The 21,874-nt window shown below is 37.5% G+C and overlaps 1 protein-coding gene across 1 annotated transcript in view; it reads right to left on the bottom strand.

Moving 5' to 3' along the window:
- The window catches only part of GLI3 (GLI family zinc finger 3), a 268,366-nt gene that overhangs the window by 58,864 nt on the left and 187,628 nt on the right, over positions 1 to 21,874 (bottom strand). The window contains exon 11 of the mRNA XM_063304165.1: positions 836 to 1,052. Within this exon, the coding sequence (XP_063160235.1) occupies positions 836 to 1,052 (217 nt within the window). The remainder of the gene's footprint in view (positions 1 to 835; positions 1,053 to 21,874) is intronic.

Below are 21,874 nucleotides of genomic sequence, written 5' to 3' on the forward strand. Positions count from 1 at the left end.
CATATAAACTTTTTTTTTCATTGCCTTTTACCTGGAAGACACATTTTGCTATCTTTTACTTGAAAGGGGTAGACGTACATTTCCTTAAACAGTCAATTTATTCAGTATATGTTCTGGAGTATATCATTACAATTTTAGAGCCTCCTAAAATTGTCCAAAAATGGTCATGATCTGCAATGAACTAAAACAGGGTATTTGAATGAAATGTGCCGAAGGCAGCAGAATCTTACAATTTTCTCTAACACAACTTTATGCCTCCATGCCCACTGATTTGGGAATCATTCTTATTGGCACACACTGTGATTTTTCAAGTTGTCTGCTCCTTTCCTACTTACTGTAGGCCCTTGAAATTTTCAAAAGGCACTCCTGAAATTTTGAGTATGCTCTAGATTAGTATTCAGTGTGGCACGAGGGTATAAAACCAGAGAGAAACAGCTGTCTCCTTACACTTTGCATATGTTCACAGGCATCTTTGGATCCCAATCCTTGAGATCCTTGGGTTCAAAAATCAGGGAGAGTTTTGCTTCTTTCTTTAGTAGAATATGAATTGCATCCCTTTGCTGTTCAAACGTCTTTTGCCTGAACACCCTCAAACTGTAAGTTCCCAAACACAGTTCCCAAACACTAAGTTTGGAAGTTATTGAAATATTTATGACGGATGGAAAACACTCCATCAATTCGAAACCATGATATACTCTGGTAATTTATAATAAAAGACTGCATACATTGCAGCCCCAAGGTACTTGTTAACAAATCTGTTCCAAGAGCTGTGGTGATTAATCGCTATTGTGGACAAGTCAGTATGATGCAAACTTTCTTCCTTACATTCCCTTACCTGTGCAGCCTCTGAAGGACCTGAGCTGACCTGAACAGGATTCAAGACATTAGGGATGCCAGGAATAGGCCTCTGTGTAGGAAAGGTTGGAGCAGGATGGATAAGAGGAGGACTGTGTCCAAAGGCTGAGCCTAGGCTTTGCTGTCGACTGATGATTTGTTGATGCATCTGCTGGAGGGATACTGGTGTGGGAGGGTATGTGAAACTTAGTGCTGGGCTGCATTATGACAGGGGAAAATAGAAATAAGTAAAAATCATTTTGGGAATTGAGCCAAGAGATGTGTGAATTATTAGTATTTTCAAAACAAGAACAACAGGTTTGCCTTAACTTCTATGGATGTTTGAATCTGAAAGCATCACTCTCTAGAGATGCCATAATGCACATTTTAAATCATGTACCAGCTTTATATGGAAGGTTGTCACTGTAAATATTTTTGAAAGTGAGGAATTGAAGCTAAAACTAGCTCATATGTAGAGCTCTCATCTGTTAGATCTATGACTGTTAGATCTTGATTTGACATCTTAGTTTGTAGGCAGTAATTTAGTCCTATACTCTGGGTGCTGACAGCATGCAAACTGATTAAACAAACCCCTCAAAGCTGTAGAGTTCTAAAAGTGCTAGATAACCTATGTTTTTTTTAAATTACTGTAATCCACTTTTATCTGAGATGTTTCAAACTCACCAATCCCTTTCGTTTGGACACACAACATAAATTCTGTTATTCATATTTCCCACATACAGCACCCCCTGTATACCTGTCATGCTTTATTTCCTCAGTTGGGGAAAAAAATGACACTTGGTAACTTCTTTTATTCTGGATAATTAACTTATCAAATTCATTTTGGCTTCTAGCTACTACAATTTTACCATAAGTGTTCCAAATTTGAAACAGGAATGTTTGTCCTCAGAATACCTCTGGTACTGTTGGAACAGCACTGGTCTACTTTGAGTAATGTTATAACAATCTTTGTCAAATTCAAAATAATTTGAACGCCCCGTTTAAGATTAAATGTTAATTATGCAGGATTTACTTCCAGGAGATCTTACTGCCAAGGTCTAAGAGAGGATATAGCAACTGTTGAACCATAATATGATAAACAATACTTACTTTGTTTTACTTGCAAAACACTGTAATCAATTTCTATACATTCATTTGAGAGTCAGTGCATTGTAATGGTTAGAACATCAGAGCAGAACAGGGGACAACTGAATTGCAGTCCCAATCAACAATGAAATTTTCTGGATGACCTCCATCTCTTTGTCTGGCACGGTTGCTGTGAACCATTTTAAGGATAGTCTTATTTAAGCATAATGTAACACTTTTTAAGTTACTCAGAACAATTTCTTCTTTTCAACTCATCTAACTAGACTAAATCAGGTAAATGGGAGCAGGAAAAATACTCCCATACAATTTTATTAATGAACATTTTCTTTGAAAGAGGTTAATTAACACAAACACATGTATGTATGTATCTATGTTTGAGTGTGCAGGGTTGATAATGTATTTTAATAGCTCAAAGAGAGTAGTTACACTTATTCTGTCCTATGGCTACTGAAAGCATATGTGTGAAATCATTGTGTATCATGATGAATGGCTTGTACACTGAAGAATAAATTGAACAAACTGGCAAAGAGCTCACTGAACATGAAATCAGCTATTAGAAGAAAGCTCGTGAACAAATTCTGAAGCTGATATGCATCTTTTGATTAACATCCTATCAATCATCCATAGAGGCTACCTTAGCTAAGTCGTGCTGTAATCATTCATGGTTGCTCACAGAGTGCACAAGCAAGGACCAAAGGGCTGCAATAACTGAATATTATTACCAATTTCTCTCTACCTCTTGCAGTGAACAATTACTGTGTTGGAGACATTTCTGTCCCTTTCTTCAAAAAGTACAATGTCGAACTGAAAGGGAATCCTTTAAGACCTGCAAGATCACCTCAGCTTTTCTTACATGGATAACTTTTATAATAGGGAGCTCTCTAAGAATAATAGTAACTTAATCATACTGAAAGGCCCATTTTAAAAATGAAATTGTCAAAAATATAGTAAAAATCTAAAATTGTTAAATTAAAAAGTAGTTTAATTTCTACATATTTCAAAGTAGTATTTTCTGGTAATCTGCTTAACCACAGCAATAATTCCATCAGGTGACTTTAATTAAACCTACCAAAATTATAGTGTATTTTGGTTTTGTCAAAGATGCTTCCCGCATATGTTTATAGGTAATACAAAAAATATATGTAGTAGTTTTTTTAAAAGCACAACTGGAGGTTTTAATTTTGAAGTTAAGCTACTGGAAAAAATGTTCCATCATCAGAATATAAATTTTTTTTGAGGAGCTCTAATTACAGAACATTCATTTCTATATGATACGCTCCAGTTTCATGTTGCCATAGCATGGTTTTTCAGGCCAGAGCAGGCTGTAAGAAATACTGTAGAGTATTGAAGTGATTACATGCATTAGCATGCATAATAAGCTTTAATAGACATTTATTGCTATTTATCTGGAAGGGACATGAGTGCTTTTTTACTGCAATATTTTGACACTGAGGCTCATTGATAACTAATTTCAAAGGAGAAAGAGGTTAATCCATCAGTTTCTCTACCAAAATGGCACTGATAGAAATTCTTTAGGTGACATTCTGAGTAGTCTGAGCTTTCCATCTTTGCAAACAAATGAGTGATATGGCAAGCATAGTGCTCAAAACACATTTAATCAATTGATTTTCTCTCCTGCTGTAATAAGATCTATAGACATATGAAAGAGCGGACCACGAGCCAAGATTAAAAACTGCTTCATAACAAAAAATAATTAGCAACATTATCAAAAAGGTTACTGTAAAACATCATGTCATCCATTATTTTTATATAAAGTTTATTATTGCAATAAATATTGTTACTGAACAGTGCGCCTTTTCTTACTGCTTTCTTGAATTTTAGTTCAGGAAAGTTTTTAAAAATATATAAAATGATTAGCACTGTTTTATTGTAGGATTTACATTGTTTTATATGTCATCAATGGACTTTCAATTCAATTCAAACAGACAAGAATAACTGAAATTAGAAGCAGAATCTGAATTTTTAATCTGTTGAACTGTTCATGAAAATGGCTCCTGTGAAACACTGAGGTGTAATAAGTATAATACTCAGACCAGCAGAATACCCTTCTGAAAAGCATCAGAACTTCGCTTCACCCCAGCTTTTCTCCTTAAGGAAACCTGTACAACTTCGTATGATGATAACTGTTGTTCTTCACTCCTTCCCTTATGCTTCAGGTTGACATACATTCAATAATTTGTTTTATATTTTTTAAAGATTTGTTTTAATTTTCAATAGTTAAAATAAGGGAATAGCTTACTGGCTGATAAAAAAGACTAGTAAATTAGTACTATGAACAAGTTTTCCCCGGTCTTGAGCTACAGAATATATTGCAGGTGTGCTAAAAAACACTGAGGCTGCAATTCCACTCACACTGAATAGTAAGTTGGGCAATAATAAGTCCCACTGAAAACAGGGTACTAACTGGAAGTAAATATGCAGAGAATTGTGCTTTGCAGCATGTGTCATAGTGTCCTCACAACTTATATCTATGTAAGTAAGAAAACTAAAACAAAAAAATCGTCTAAATATTAGTAACATATCCCAGTAATGGAAATATCTGTAGTAAAGTAAATGAAAATTATAAACCTTGCTTTCATAGTTTGTTTCCATTCTCTTTTCTTTCAGCCACAAATTCAAAAACATAATTTATTCTGTGTCCCCATGCTGCTGTAAAGTACAAGTAAATTACGATGTCACCCTTTTTTTCTATAAGATTTTCTTTACCCATACTTCCTTCAAATGGTAGTCATCAATCTCTGACTTACTCCTACAAAACAATATCCCTAGAGTTGGCATTTGAGTTCTTCTACTTGTACCTTAGTGCTGTACAAAACACGAAGAAAATTATTAGTTTTCAAGAACCAGTGATGCACAAATGAAAGAAGAGTCATCATAAGCAGGAGTGTAATTAATCTGATACTGTATGGAATGCTTTCTTATTTCTACTAAGTTTCCTGCTAGAGTGTCAGATTCATTGTAAACCCTAATCTTGAAGAAGACAACACATTCATTTCTATTAATCTCCAAGTCAAATGAAGTTTAAACATCAATTAGTGAGAGAGGATCTTAGAAGAAATAGATAGATGGTACCTATCCAAAGTTGATGGAATATCTTAGAATAGGCTCCTGTTTGAGAGTAATTTCCTTCTGTAGCTGCTGAAGACCATTTTTCAGAAGAAATGATCTGGTTGGGATTTAGTGTCACCTTTATGGAAGAAGCTGTTATTAGGAAGATTTTTTTTTAATCCGTTCAATCATGTCCAGTTCTCAGAGACTGCCTGGACATGTCCCTGCAGTTTTATTGGCAAGGTTTTTTGGAAGTGGTTTGCCTTGCCTTCTTCCTGGGGCTGAGAGAGAGTGACTGGCCCAAGGCTTAGCTTTATAATTTAGCAGAGATGAAGGGAAGCAAGAAGGATGGAAAGAAATATTAGAGTATAGCGTATTAGAATACTTTATTCTGTTTAACAGAAATGCCTCAACCAGTTATGAGAAAGGAAATTCTAACACAGAAAAATGAATGAAAACAAGGCTGCAGGGGGTCAGGGATCAAAAACACAAAGCATCCAGATCTTGCCCTGTCTTTATTTTGGTCTGTGAAAAACTCAACAAAGACACAAGCTTACTTTAATATGAAAGAAATTTTATACTGAATTCATATTCAATAATAATCAAAAACTTTAATGCATACCTTTATAAGACAAATAGTTCCTGATCTGTGCAATTTCTATTCTATCAAAAGTTCTACCTAGTTTAATAGATTGAAATACAATACAAATTTGACACAGAGAAGTTCATCTGAATACATAGATTGCTCTCAGTAGGTGAGAGCAAATGTCATAAGAGTGAAGGGAAAATCATTCAAATTCTCAACAGTATTTCTAATTGTCAAGGCATGATTTTATCCAAAAAAAGAACATTCACTGATGTTTCTGAGATTTAAAATTGTTGCATATTAGTAGTGAATGCTCAGATCCTCCAAATCAGGACAAATTCAGAAATGAAAAAAGCCAAACAAATTATATTAAATGGCCAAATATTCAATAAAAATAATAGCTTCAGTGATTGCTGCTCTTTATTACTTCCATCACTAATGTTTACAGACCTATAACTATTCGTTTAAACTAAATCCTTTAAAATCTTAGTTTTAATAGTTTTATCATAACATTTGTAATTTTATTTTTCTCATTTGCAGGGGCTGTATCTTTTAATACCATTGGAAATAGTATGTATGGATAGGTTTTCACCATTTTTCTCGATAATCATCTTTAATACGAACGACATTTTTTAAAAAATGGGACCTGAATTTGTTCTTTTAGAGAAGACGCACATACTTCCTAAAGACAAAAAACTTTTACAGCTAAGCTGAGTCACACAAGTTTATATAAGTGGTAATTACTATGTGCAAAAGATGTAATTTTATTTGCTTTCTTCAAAGTTGATTATTGAACAAGAAGTATCAGATGGAAAATGTCATTTTTAAAATATTTATTGTATTTAAAACAATAAATTCTAGCATTCCTGAATGTATATGGTCAAGCCACAGTTTCTCCAGAACAAATATATAATTGTTTCCAACACCTGTATACTAAGTCAATAGACCCTATTATAGTTGGAGGTGATTTGAATCAAATTTTAGATTTTTTTTTAAGATAGTACCACTCCACCAGTCAATTCTATTTTTGTATTTGTAATATTTTGCTATATTATGTATCCCAATTCAATTTCATGGATACTTGGTGTTTTATACACACACACACATTCTACCCACAGGAACTGTTTTCAGATAGATTATTTACTGATAACTTATTCTTTGATATCTAAAGTTAAAGCATATGATACAGATGCTATTACAATTTCAGACCATGCTCCTGTGAAACATTGATTTATATGTTGTTGTCTTTGAATATATCTTCACTGAGTGATTAAAAGTTTATTAAATACATAAAACAGGAAATGGAAGATCATTTTTTGCCCGTTTGTGCATTAACAGATATTTGGAGGAGAAGTTAACTATGGCTCCACAGCCAGTAACTCTTTTTTGTAGGAAATTGATGAAATTGATATTAGTTATTCATATAATCTTTGGGATGAGGTTGAATGCCTATTCCTGATAAACCACTGGGAGATTGCTTTAAACGTGAAATTGATTTATGATCTGAAAATGAAGTTAACAAAAAAAAAACGTACTGAATGCCTCAGAGAATGTTTAATGAGAGTTGTTTACACTTGCCTTGATGCTAGAGATGCAACTCAGGAGTTGGACTATCAACTCATATGATATGGTCCTGTCTTATTACTGTCAGACATCAAGAGGATTGTTACGATGACTCTGGATCAACTATTGTATGTTAACATGCATATGTCCTTATTGGCTATATCCTCATTCTGGGCTAGAAACCCAGAGTTTGTGAGTTCTAGTCCTGCCTTAGGCATGAAAGCTGGCTGGGTGACCTTGGACCAGTCACTCTCTCTCAGCCCAACTCGGTATAATGTAGACTAGCCTCCTTGTGGTGCACCCTGGGCAACATGACCAAGTCAAGGCTAAATAGTTTACACATCTGGCTGCTGGACCTCACAAGGATTTCCTAGCAAGAAAAAGCAGCATGAAAACCGAACTGCTATGCCATACAATTAAAAAAAAAAAGTGATGATAAGAAGTGTGGATTTGTCAGGCATGGAGGTTTGATAATGGAATTGTCATACAATACTTCAAAGAGAAGGAAGAATTGTTGATAAATGTTTATCAGTATTTGATTTTTTTTCAACGAAGTTTTTTTCCCCAATAAAGGGGCAAGAAAAAGGACTTTCAATTAATAGAATAGAATAACTGTTATTGTCATTTCACTATACACCAAAGTGTACCTTAAAATGAAATTTTGTTACAATTGGCTCAGCAATAAAAAAAAATACCCTAATTACTTTAACATGTATATAGTCCAAGGCAGGGCCGCAACTGGGGAGGGGCAAGTGGGGTGTGTGCCCTGGGTGCCATGCTGGGGGGGGGGGCGCCAAAATGGGCGTGGAATCCATGTTTGCCCCAGGTGACACAGACCTTAATTGCAGCCCTGGTCCAAGGGTTGGGAGTCATTCTGTTTATAACATAATTTTCTCTTGTACCTATTTATACTTCCCTTCTGTTAAATTTAACATAATAATTTTAATCTTTGAATAATTTTAATCTTTAAAAACCAGAAAGATAAGATAATTAATTTTTATTATATTGGTATTTTAACATGTGCTTCTAAAACTCAGGAGAAAAAGAGAGAAGAGACCACAATAAAGATTCTTTTCTTTCTCCTTACATACATAAAATTGATATTGATTGATTAACCTAATTGGTTGAACAGATCAATCAAACAAATTGCTATGCTTCTTATACATAACATGAGAAAATTTGGCATACTTAAGGAAATAGAATCATTTGGATCTCAAAGTAAACGTTTTAAGTAAAACTGGTCAGACGGACCAGGATATTTAATCAGCAGCTCACGGCATATGTCAATGTAAATTGGACAGTATAATAAAACATGTTTCGTGGTTTTAATGACTCCTACACTACATGGGCAAAATCTGAATTTAAATGGGATGTCTTTCTATCCCCCTCTAGGACTGCTGATGAAAGCATGTTGAACTGTGCGAAGGGAACAGTAATATTCCCAAGCATCCATGTCTTTTAAAAACGGAAGATGCCATTGATGTATTTGTATTCGAGAAGTGAAAGGCACCAAACATAACTTTATATTTCATCTCACTATCATAACAAATTCAGCAGAAGTATACTTAAACAGACCAGTATCCTTCCCCTTCTTTCCCTGTGAACTCTGTGCTTCTGTAACTGCATTCTTCTCTCTGCCTTTAAACTCCATTCTCTAAAATTTTAAAATCTGAGGTAAAACAGGGCAGCAAATTACATTTCAGTTACATGACGGCATCATGAAACTGACATCAAGAAGAAGAAAAGCAGATCTGATAATCAAAACCAAACTTCATGCCTAGTTTGCGGCTGCCCTACATACGTTGCGTGATAGCTGGTCCCGATAATGGAATTTACCTCAGAACAACGTTAAATGCTAAGATATTTGCTTTTTCACGAGCATTTTTCAAGACAGTTCACAACAAATATGCATGCCGTAAATTTAAAAACTGTAGGAGAATTAAACAACAAACAAACAAACTCCACAAAATCAACAAGGAAAACCTGGCTGCCTTTCACAAAACCAGGCTCATAAGCACATCGTGAGATGTATCCAGAAAAGAAAATTACTCTCAGATGAGCCCTATTTCACCCATTCACCTCCAGTTCTATAGCACAGTATGTATTTCTGGAAGTCCGGGCCAGATTTTTCCATTAATTAGGTACTAACACAATTTTTATTTTTATTTTTTAAAAAAAACATTCTCATTTCAATACAGGTTTTTTTTTAAAATTACCTTGATACATACTTCTTGATCACATTTAACTTAATATTTACATGGCAAGCCACCATTTTTTACTGCATGTTCCTTTGATTTAATGGAAGTGTAGGTCTAAGGAACTCCTTCAAAGGTTGCCTGTAAAACAGTTCTTTTTATGCCCTCCCCCCACAATCCATACACAGACATACAGTTACAGAAGAAAATGTCCATGTAAGAAAAGGATGCTGTTTGATAGGAATTGCTCTGAAGCTAAAGGGTTCTTTCCTTGTTCTCTACCTGTTTTAGACTTTGCTGAACTGCACACAACAGCACACATAAGGCCTGCTGTAGAGCTGACTTGAAGAGATGGCTGTTGCTTTGATATTCATTCCATCCCATCCCATTTAGCTTAAACAGGTCGCACTAGTCATACATAACAGCACATTAATGCAGGATCAGCATCATAATCTTTTATTCTACTTCCTGCTGATTTGTTAACCAATGGCCACTGACCCCAGCGGTCTAGAAGAACTACTTTTTTCCCTTTATCTACTTCTTTTAATGAATAATTACTAAAACATTCAGCAAAGTATGTTATATAAATACCTATGAATGTACTTTGCTTTTTTATGATACTAGGCCTATGCAACTATACAAATTCATCCACCCTCTGGTGACAAAAAACATTCAGAGCTCCATTACAACTTGGCACAGCAAATGCTAGAGGTCTCCCACTAAGCCATCTACTGAAATTACATAACCTAAATTCGTTTGCCTGAACACATGTCCTACATTTAAGAACTTGAATATTTAGATTTTCCTTAATCAATTTCCATCAAGCAATTTTGATATTTTATGACTTTTTTTCCCCCTCTTCATGGCATTTGCATTGTTTTTTCAGAAGAAGAAGGAACCAAATGGTCTCTTTTTTTTACAATTTCTACTAGTATTTCCCCATTATCTGAAGGTTTTTCAAAAAAAAGAATTAAAAAGAATTAAAGAAAACATTAGTAACTGATTCCAAGAAAATCAAGCAAAAATGAAAGGAATATTCCAAAATACTGTACATTTGAGATGTCAACGTCCAAGATATCTTAGAAGATACCCCCATCTTATAAAAAACCCCAACGACTACTAGAAGATAAAGCCAGATCAGCACTCTGAACATTACCAAAGCTGCACAAATTGATAGAATATCTATAGAAATATGGCAAGCAACAGAAAAAGAATTCTAACTAAGCTGTGCCAGCAAATTTGGAGAATAGCACATTGGCCAACAGATTGGAAGAGGTCAATCAATATACAGTATCAAAGAAAGGAGAAAAACTATTGTATAATATTGTTCATTTTATATGCTAGCAAAATAATGTTTAGGATTATCCAACACAGATTAGAGCACTACATGAAAAGGGACATGGCAGATGTTCAAGCTAGCTTTAGAAAAGACCAAGGAATGGAGACATTATTGCTGATGCTCAATGGAAAATTGAGAAAGCCAAATGGATATTTGAGAAAGACAAATAATATAAAAAAGAAGTCACTATGTGCTTCAATAGAAGGGCCTTTGATTGTGTTGATCATGTACAGCTCTAGAATGTGCTAGAAAAATGGGACTCCCAGAACATTTCATTGTCCTCATGTGAAAACTTTTCATTGGTCAGGATGCCACAGTATGAACAGAACATGGCAAAACACAATAGCTCTGGGTCAGCAAAGGAGTGAGAAAAAGCTGTATACTCTTTATTTATTCAACCTATAGGCTGAATACATATTAAGAGATGCTGGATTGGAAGAAGATGATATGGTTTTAAAGTTGGGGGAAGAAACATTAATAACTTGTGCTATGCTGATGACACTATTCTGATAGCTGTAAATGCAAATTATCTGCAAGCTCTAGTAAGCACAGGGAAAACGTGCTCTCAGATTAAATATAAAAATCAAACTAATGATAAGTTACAGCAACAAGCCTTAGAAGTGACAATGAAAATATTGAAATGTGTGATAGCTTCTGCCTCTTAGGATCAACTATGAACAGTAAAGAAACCAGTAATCAAGAAATATACCACAGACTAGCATTTGGTAAAGTAGCAATGAAGGGCTTGGAAAATTCGTTCAGATGCTGGAATGGGTTTACACCTACAGAGACCAGAATCATGGAGACAATAATTTTCCCTATGAGACTATGGAAGCGGAAGTTGGACTTTGAAGAAACAATACAGAAAGTGTATTGACACTTCTGAACCTGGGAGTTGGAGAAGACTCTTGGGAATATCATAAATAGCTAAGAAAACAAACAAATGGATCATAGAACAAATCAATCCAGAGTTCTCACTTGAGGCACAAATGGCCAGGCTCAAATCATTATACTTTGAACACATTATGTGAAGACCTAGCTCTCTGGAAAAGACTCTAATGGTGGGAAAGGTGGAAGGAAAGAGAAGAGGTCAACTAGCAGCAACGTGGATGGACTTAATTACAGCAGTGATGATTTTACCACTGGAAGATCTGAAGGACCAGATCACCATGGAAAAAACGTATCTACAGGTATGTGGTTGCTGACTTGATGGCACTTCATAATCAATCATTATAACAAATAGAAATCCTCTTGAGAAGAACAACCAGCATTACTAAAGTTCTAATTAAGATAGATAGTTGGAACTGTACTGAAGACAGCTGAATTTCTGCATTTTCCAATTTAAAAGCTTTAGAAACTTGTCAAAGTAGAATACGTTAGATAATAAATGTTCAGTCATTACATTATCTACTTCATTAAAAGGGTAGCTATATTGTAAATCCTACAGAAGTCTTCACTGGATTATTGTTTAATTTCTCTAAGAAAGGTTTTGAGAAAGAGATAGTCACCCAACCTCATTTACCTATTTAATTATAATATTTACATCTTGTCTTTGTTCAGAAACTCAAGATAGGGTACATAGTACTCTCTCCCCACAAGAATTATCCTGTGAGATTGAGCATAGGCTCAGAAACTATGATTGGCCCAAAGTCACCCAATGTGATTCTGTGGCTGAAAGTGGACTTGAACCCAGGTCTTCCAATTATCTAAAATTATTTCAACTTGATTTTAGATCAGTTCTGGAAGTGAAACGGATTGTTCTGGTAGGAAAAGTGTATGTTTTTCCCTTAGGCTTTTTGTGGTTTTCTTTAATTTAATTCAATCTACTATAGTATCAAGGTTTGCTTTCATTATGATTGTGCCAGATAGATAGATTTAATATTGTAATGAGGGTTTATTAAAGTTTAATTCATTACATTTATTTTACAAGTTGAAATGTGAGTTTTTAAAGACAAAGAATGAATGAACTAACACCTTTTTCGAAAATATCTGTAGTAGAAAGAAAAGGATGCTGTCATGGCTTCACAACAATATGACCTGAAATTATATAGTTATATTAAGTTGGCATTTCTGTTGGCACTGTTGATCTTAGTTGCTTGGAGCTGATCTGCACACTTTTCCAAGTTTTTCAAGAATTAAGGTAAGCATACTCATTATGAATGATTCCCATACAAATGAATAAGGAAACATAGAGATTTTTCCACTGATATTGTGAAATAATGCTGTGATGTTAAAAGAAAACTTGCAAAAGTTTTCTAAAATGTATTGATTTTCACTGTAATTGTCAAAAATTATTTATTTATCCAATTTGTCACCGCCCATCTCCTCCGAACGGAGGAGGAAAATTTAAATTCTGAATTTACCACAATTAATTCAACACCTCTACCATTATATACATTTCCATTTTGTAAAAAAATGTATCAGGAAAAACTTAACTCCCTCTATAAACAGAAAAAGTTCATACTTAGGGAAGTAGGACAAAAATTTCCTCCTAGTGGCAGACACAGACATCTTATGGCAGGGATTTGCAACATGTGGCCATGGGGAGTTCATATTTTCAAAACCTGTCTGCAAGTGATCACTTTGGACTTCTAGCAAAAGTGCTTTATCTACCAGCAGCCAGTTGGGCAGGAATGAAGAAAGAGAAGAGTCACAAACTGGAAAAGGGTAGATGGAGAAGGACAGAGTGGCAAAACAAGGAAGAGAGGGGAAAAAGGAAAGAGAAGAGCAAATAGCTCCATCCATTTTGGGGCTCTGGATTATCTACCACTGAGCATTACTCTGATAATACTCCAGTGGTATGCAGCCTCTGATAAGACTGTCCCTGAGGGAATGATGCTCTTGACAGAAAACTCTTCCCTACTAATGCTTTATGATGTGTTATTCTAGAAGTCTTTCCTATCCAAGGAGTAGATCTGCAACTCTGATATGGAAGTACAAAGAATGATTCTGAGGAGGACAGGTGGAAAAAAGGAACATATATTTACTTGTAATAGACCTTCTGATAGAAAAATGTTTAAATTATTACACTGCTCTAATGTTCAGCAAGCTGAATCAGAGAATTCTATCAAAACAAAGTATTTGGATTTAAAAAAAAATCAGGGGCCCAATATAAGTAGAACTAAGAACTCCAGTTAAGGTATGTGACGTAATTAATGAATGAACCTCTCTCTGTCACATACTTAGCACCATCATTTTTTTCTTTCTTTTGCAAAAATCACCATGGGATTGCAGTTCTCTCCCTCTTTTAAATAGCATTTGCTGACTTATTTTATGGCATTGCCTAGGAAGTGTGAATGTATGTTTCTGACCTGTAGCAAAGTAGTCTTAGGTTTCTTAGGTGAAAAGCGTATTATAAAACAAAGGAATACTATCTACATGAGCAAGTTCTTTATCTTACAGAGATATGCACTATATGGACTATATATAAACTATAATGTTGAATATCTGTGGAGAAAAACTATTTTCATTTCTTCCAATGAAGGAAAACAACAAGCTGTTAAGGCATTACTAAAGGTTTTGCAGAAAGAAAGGGACCTGATGCCAAGAAACATCCGGTTCCTTTTTTGTGCTCTTCCAATTTTTATAATGACTATAATAACTGAAGCCAGTATGTTTTATATATGCTTTAATTCCTTATTTCTAGCCTTAAACATCATTTAAGGTGTTTAAATGAAATTTTGCATATCTAATGTGAAAAAGTCTTGAGAATCAAAAGAAAATCAAATCACATACTCTCCTCCTCCACAAGGTTCTAGAGTGGTGTTTTCCAAACTTGGCAACTTTGAGATGTATGGACTTCAACATGCTGGCTGGGGAATTCTGGGAGCTGAAGTCTTAAAAGTTGCCAAGTTTGAAAAACACTGCTCTAGAGCATTTCTGATAACTGACGCCTGTTTGCAGAACTTTAAGTCATGCCATGCGTGGGTATCTGTGACCCATGGGACACAGGTAACCTTGACCCCATTTTTTGTGACCCATTGAGCCCCTCCCCCAAAATAACTTTTTGAGAGTGGCAAAATACCATTTTTAAAAGCCAAAGTCATCCTTCTTTAAAACAAAACCAGCATCCAAATAAGTATGTAGATCCTCTAGTCAGTTTAGCAAATTTCCCGAGCTTTTTGTATGTAGCGGTTTAGTGTTCTTTTGGACTAGACCTTCTGTTTTAAATCTGAGTTTAATACATTTCTGAAAGAGTACGAGACCTGTTTAAAAAAAAAAACAGGAAAGAGTGCTAGCCAGAAAGTTGATTTAAAGTCGGAAAGAACTGTTCTGACATCTCTGTGTTGCTGGTTCTCTCCCAAAGAAGTGTGTTATAGCTTCTGCCAGAGGAAGGTTTTGTGTGGCTGTCCTCCTGACTCTTTTTACTACATTGTGTGTGGGGAGGGGGGGAGGGGGTGTGAGACCACTTTGCCGGCACCTACGTTATTTTGCTGGCTGCTGGTCACCACTGTCACTTGCTGGCAGCAGTGCCATTCCCTTCAGCGCTCACTGATTAATGAAACAATAAGTGTTAGGATGACAAGAGTTCTGTCTGTTTCCCCTGCTAGCCAGCCTGATAGATCAAAGATGCAAAGGAAGTGCACAGGATTAATGAGAGAGAAAGGTACTGCAATCCCTCCACTGTGCTGGCAAGCAGGCTATTTCTGAACAAGGGGCTACTACTTTCCTGGTTGGTGGAACAGAGAATGGTCGTATGGATTCCACTGCAGCCCCTGATGGGAAATGCCCAGATGTAATTATATTCATGTAATTAATATTATATATGAATATAATTAATATTATATAGGTCTTTTTATTATATAGATTTTTTTAGTTACAGACAGATATGCTTTCTGTAAACCTCTAAATTCCATAATAATATTTGGAACTAATGAAAGATTGCACAAATTCTATCATCTTTAATTTTTGGCCACTTGCCCTCTGAGGAAACTTCTGGGTATCACAAAAGGAGTGCTGACAGGCTGCATGAGGGCATGGGCTGCACTTTTCCAGCCCTGGCTTATTGCTATAGTTTCATTAATACAGAAGAAGACTCCAGAGTGGCTAATATTTCTCATTCTATAACATGTCAGTCCTTTTAACTTTTTATTGTTTCTCACGCTTAGGAAGATATTGTATGTATGCATGCATGCATATTTCAAAACTAACTTGAAAAGAAATTCTAATTGATTGTATCTTGCTCACCAATTCAAATATGTGGAATAATGCAAAAGATTGTTTTTATGCATAAGTTTTATGCAGTAAGAGCTTATTTTACTCTTAAACACTTGATTTATGAAAAAAAAGCTGATTTAGGTAACCATGTTGATTTTTACTTTTCCTGCACTCAACTGGATGTTCCAGTTCTTCCCCCTTCTGTTTAAATTTGCCTCAAACTCTTGGCCCCCAACTGCTCAATCCCTTTCCAACTTGTTTAACATAATCTCTGCCAAGAAGAAAGGTGAAATTAACCAGATACTGCTAAAACTTTGTAATTAATAAGACTTCATTAATATCATGTTTATGCTCAGATAGCCTGCTCAAATACAGAACAGAAAAGGTCAGGTGTCAGGCAAAAAAAGCTTCATTATGCTTTCAAAGTTTGAAAGAAACCTCAGAAGACACTTGATTTTACATATTGCCAATTTTTGCCATGCTTTGGATTTCTAGAAAGAAAACCTTCATGTGAATCTCTCCATTTTCCCTTGCAAAGGGAGCATGATATCAAAAGGGGATTTGTGGCAGGATCCTTAGATATGGCATAACCCAGGCTTCTTCCCAGGTTCAAAAGTGAAATGATCAGCATATATATCAGACAACTGAACACTGGTCCAACTGTTAATCTTGTCTCTCCAACATATATCCTTTGCCCAGCATGTATTGATACATTTTGAATTATTTGATTTAAAAATGTATAATCCCCCATTTTGTCAACAATTAAAATCAACACAAATGTTAAATAATGTAAAAAAAAAAAACCAACAGAAAACTAAGAGCAATTACAATTATCTAGTTATCCAGTAAAAAGAGCAAGGGAGAAAACAGGTAACATCTTCAAGTAAAATTTACAACCTGTGTAATGAATAAGTTCTCATGGAAAATGACTGGAAAGGTTAAGATAAGCCTTCTGAGAAAAAAAAGTTGATAGCAGAGGTATCTAAACCAAAGTACCTCCACCAAAGCTGAAATTGCTTTGAGATTTATTCTAACAGGAAGCAGCACAGGAATGTTTTAAATAAAAGAAATATATAGAGCGAAGTGTCTTTCTACCCACATTCCTGCTAAGGTGGGATGTATACGTGTGCACACTATTCATCAAACTGGTGCAAAAGGTAAAAAGTAGAGCACATACAAAATTAAGTTATCCTCAAATAATAATTTGAACTCCAGGCTCGTGATCTGTAAGAAGTCCTGCACAAGCTCATTGCCTCAGTCTAACTGCAGCAGCGAGGGTCGCTTGGTACTGCTATGGCACAGACTGAGCAGCAGCTCTGGGGAAAGCAGGAGGCAGTCCTTTCCCAGCCTTGCAGTTGCAGCTAAGTGGCAATGGATCTGGCCCAGCGAGAGACCTGCTGGGCATGAGCCCAGACCCTCCTGAGCACATAGGAGTGCCCCCCCTCCAAAAACGGTTTAATTAATTTCCCTCCACCCTCCAAAACAAGTTTAATTAATATCTGTTGAGTTTTGGGCCGTACAAGGTTCAAGTTCATTTTCTTTTTTAAAATTTTTCTTTCATTTCAATATCAAATCCCCACCCCCCAAGAAACAATTTAAAATGCTTACAAAATATTGATTGCACATATCAGTTATCAGTGACTAGTGAGTTTATATTATAATCTGTAAGCATGTATGAATAGAGCCAGCTTGATGTAGCTATTAAAGCACCAGGCTAGAAACCGAGAGACTGAGTTCTAGTCCCACCTTAGGCATGAAGCCAGCTGGGTGCCTTTAGGACAGTCACTCTCTCTCAGACCTGGGAAGGAGGCAATGGCAAACCATTTCTGACATCTTGCCAAGGAAACTGCAGGGGGCAGGTGCCAGGAATAAAAAATGAGCTGAAGGTGCAGTTTTTAAGAATGTATATGAGATACTACTGTAGTTTCTAGTTTCTATACTTTAACTAAGTAATACATAAACATTTTAACATGTTGCTATTACATGTATTTGGAATTTACTTATATACTCATATTGTGGCACAGAAATTTCTACTTGGTTTGGGAAAAGTTGTACAAAGCCATTTTTTGCTGCACACATGCTGTCATTTATCCAATGACTCAGAAGGAGCTTGGGGCATTACGGGACTTTATCGACAAAAATCTGTCAAGGGGGTTTATTGAACCTGCAAACTCCCCAGTTGGAGCCCCTGTGCTATTCCAGGAAAAGAAAGATGGCACGCTTAGACTCTGTACAGACTATCGGGGGTTAAATTCCATCTCAAGATACAACAAATATCCTCTGCCACTAATGAAAGACACGTTCGCTCATTTGTCAAAAGGCAAGATTTTCTCCAAGCTCGATCTTCGTGAAGCCTATTTTCGCATCCGCATACGAGCTGGAGACGAGTGGAAAACTGCTTTTAATTGTCCACTGGGTTCATTTCAGTACAAAGTCCTCCCTTTTGGGTTAGCAGGGGCGCCCGGGGTCTTCATGAAATTGATTAATGAGGTATTACATGATCATTTGTTTAAAGGGGTCCTGGTTTATTTGGATGATGTGCTCATTTACACTGAAACTGAGGAGAAACACGAATGCCTCCTCAAACAGGTGTTAAGTAAGCTTAGAGATGCCAAGCTTTATGCCAAGCTTTCCAAATGTGCCTTTCACAAAACCCAACTTGACTATCTAGGCTATAGGGTATCTGACAAGGGCATTGAAATGGACCCTGAAAAAATTCAGGTGATTTTAAGTTGGGAACGCCCCCGCACCCGGAGGCAATTGCAAAGTTTCCTAGGGGTCAGTAATTATTATCGGCAATTTATCCAGGGGTTTGCTGAGATTGCTTTGCCCCTCACTGACTTGCTACGTACCAAGGGTTTGGGGGAGACACGCAAGGTAAAAAACCCTGGGGCAGTGCTGAGTTGGACACCTGAATGCCAGGCAGCATTCGAGAAGTTAAAAACCCTCTTCACTGCTGAGCCTATTCTACAGCATCCCGATCCTGAACGCCCCTTTGTGGTCCAAGTTGATGCTTCTGACTCCTCAACTGGGGCTATATTGTTACAGAGAGATTCTGAAAACCACTTGAAACCCTGCGCTTATTTGTCCAGAAAATTTTCTGAAACTGAACGCTGGTGGCATGTTTGGGAAAAAGAGGCTTTTGCTGTAAAAGTTGCTTTGGAAGCCTGGCGTCACCTCCTAGAAGGTACTAAATGCCCTTTCGAGGTTTGGACTGATCACAGGAATTTGGAAGCCCTCCGCACCCCCCCCCCCCCGGTGTCTCAGTCCTAAACAAATTAGCTGGGCTCAATTTTTCAGTTGCTTTAACTTCCAGTTAAAATTTATTCCGGGAAAGAAAAACTTTCTGGCCGATGCTTTGTCACGGTTACCTCAGGACCTTGACCAGGTGGCAGATGTGGTTGGGACTGTTCTCACTGAACCACAACTGGGCTTGGTTGCCATCACTCGGAGCCAGACCCGTGCGCAGGCAACCCCGCCCCCAGCCCCATCTGGGAAGCAGAAAATGCAAGTTCCTTGTCAGTTACAGAAGGACTTTCTCCAGGCACTGAAATCTGACACCTGGTTGCTAGCTAATAAAGACAATGTTTCTTTTGAAAACGGTCTGGCGTGGGTGGCACACCGCCTTTATGTGCCTGAAACTTTAAGAGCTGATGTTTTGCAGCATTCCCATGATGACAAACTTGCTGGACACTTTGGTTTTGTCAAAACCTTGCATTTGGTTCACCATCAATTTTGGTGGCCAACCTTAAGACATGATGTAAAAGACTGTGTTGCTTCCTGTCCTGTTTGTGCCATGTCAAAGCGTAAAGGAGGTAAACCACAGGGGCTTCTACAGCCAGTGGCCAGCCCATCCCATCCCTGGGATGAGATTTCTATGGACTTTATTGTGGACTTACCCCCCAGTCAGAAGAAGACTGTCATTTGGGTTGTAAAATATTTTTTCTCCAAACAAGCCCATTTCATTCCATGTGCGTCCATCCTGTCGGTCCCGCAATTGGCCCGCCTATTTCTCATCCACATCTACTGTCTCCACGGTAGCCCCTCCTGTTTGGTCACCGACCACAGGACACAGTTCACTTCCCAGTTTTGGAAATCATTTTTAAAATTGATTGGCACCAAACAGGCACTGTCCACAGAGTCGCATCCTGAGACTGACCAATCTACTGAGGTTTTGAACTCTGCCCTTGAACAATTCCTTAGAGCATACATAAATTACCATAAGGACAATTGGGTGGACTTGCTGCCTTTTGCTGAAGTGGCTTACAACAATGCTGTCCATCAGACCACCGGACAAACCCCTTTTCGGGTGGTCTCTGGTCACAACTTTTTTCCCATCCCTGAGCTGCCACAAACCCCTCCCCAATCCTGTTCTGCCTCTGACTGGGCTGTTAAGTTGGCTGATTCCTGGCCAGTGATTCAACAGGCTTTGGCTGATGCCCAGGCTGCTTACAAGTTTCAAGCTGATAAATGTCATTCTTTGCAACACAATTTCAAAATTGGGGATCAAGTGTATCTTTCTACCAAATTCATCAAGTCCCCACAGCCCTCTAAAAAACTTGCTCCCAAGTTCATTGGTCCTTTCCCTATTGTTGGTCTTATCAATCCAGTTACTGTTAAGTTGGACCTGCCTCACAATTTGAAATGCTTGCACCCTGTTTTCCATTGCAGCCTACTCAAGCCTGTCCACCTCTCTTCCCGCTGGCATCCCAACCTCCTCCTCCTGCTCCGATCATGATTGACGGCCAACAGCACTTTGAAGTCAAGGAGGTTGTTGATTCTTGCAAGCTTCAAGGCACCCTCCAGTACCTGATCCGCTGGAAACGCTTTCCTCATCCTGAATGGGTGCCTGCTCGCCATGTTAATGCTCCTGATTTAGTTAACCATTTCCACTTGGCTTACCCTTTGAAGCCTGCCGCTTAATGTTTTCTTTCTTTTGGGGGGCAGTATGTCATGTTCACTGTTTCAATGTGCACTGTACATCGTAATGTTTCACATGCCATGGTGCTGACGCGCGTTTCTGTTGGGAGGGAGCTGCTGTGAAACCTTGTGCCAAGCTCTGTATCTATGTTCATTTCAATGGAATGTGTTTGGGTTATGTGCTCTGCTCAAGGACTTTTCCCGCGGACCATCAGAAGCCATTAGGAGCACCTGGGATTGTGAGCCTGGGAAGATTCTACGGGGGGAAGGATTTTGTTTGAACCGCGGGTTTTTTAGTTTGCATTTGGCGTGCTTTTTCCATTCTCAGCTTTCTTTGTGATCCTGCATACTATTCTTTAATAAATCAGATATCTTTATGATCTTGTTTATGAATCTGATGGTGTTTTAGAATAGGCAATCCTTACAGTAGGTGTGGATCGTGATTGGGCCAGGTGCTGTCTAGCTCTTCAAGTTCTTGACCCGCTGTTGGATGTCTGCTGCTGTGATGGTGACTGGTTCCGTTTCTGGGAGATTGCTGTGGTCCTCTCTCAGGTCCTACAGCCAGTTTGCACTGGTGTTATGTGTCTTCTCTTTCTCCCATATGTTCTTCCAGTACTGTTCAGTTTGTGCCGTTGGTGGCTCTGCTGCTAATGCGTTGTTATGCTGCAGTTGGGAGTTGGGAAACTTGGATGGTTCTTTGGAGAGCAAGGCATTTATCTTTTTGGCCTCTGCTTCTCTCTTATATCTCCTTAGCCTGGTAGCCAGCACTGTGAGCCTTTGTTTAGCAGTTTCTAGGGCTTTAGATGGAGTCGGCCCTTGTATTTTTTCAGTAGCCAAGCATTATCTTTAATCTTCATACTCTTCAACGTAGTCCCACCAGCTGACTAACTTCTCTTTGAGTTGCCTTGATCTTAGCCTCCAACCTCATTTTCCAGGGAGGGTATGTACTGCTGTTCCTCTTGATCATGTAGCCAAGCATTTCCAGGATTACAACAGCTGTAGCGTATACCAGTTCATTGGTCTGAGTTATGGTGGTAGTAGGGATTGTTGTGAGGGCTCTATTGGCAACTTTTGGCTTAAAAGTTTGATGGTACTTCTCCATTG

Source organism: Candoia aspera, chromosome 4, assembly GCF_035149785.1.
Source record: "Candoia aspera isolate rCanAsp1 chromosome 4, rCanAsp1.hap2, whole genome shotgun sequence".
NCBI classification, from domain to species: domain Eukaryota; kingdom Metazoa; phylum Chordata; class Lepidosauria; order Squamata; family Boidae; genus Candoia; species Candoia aspera.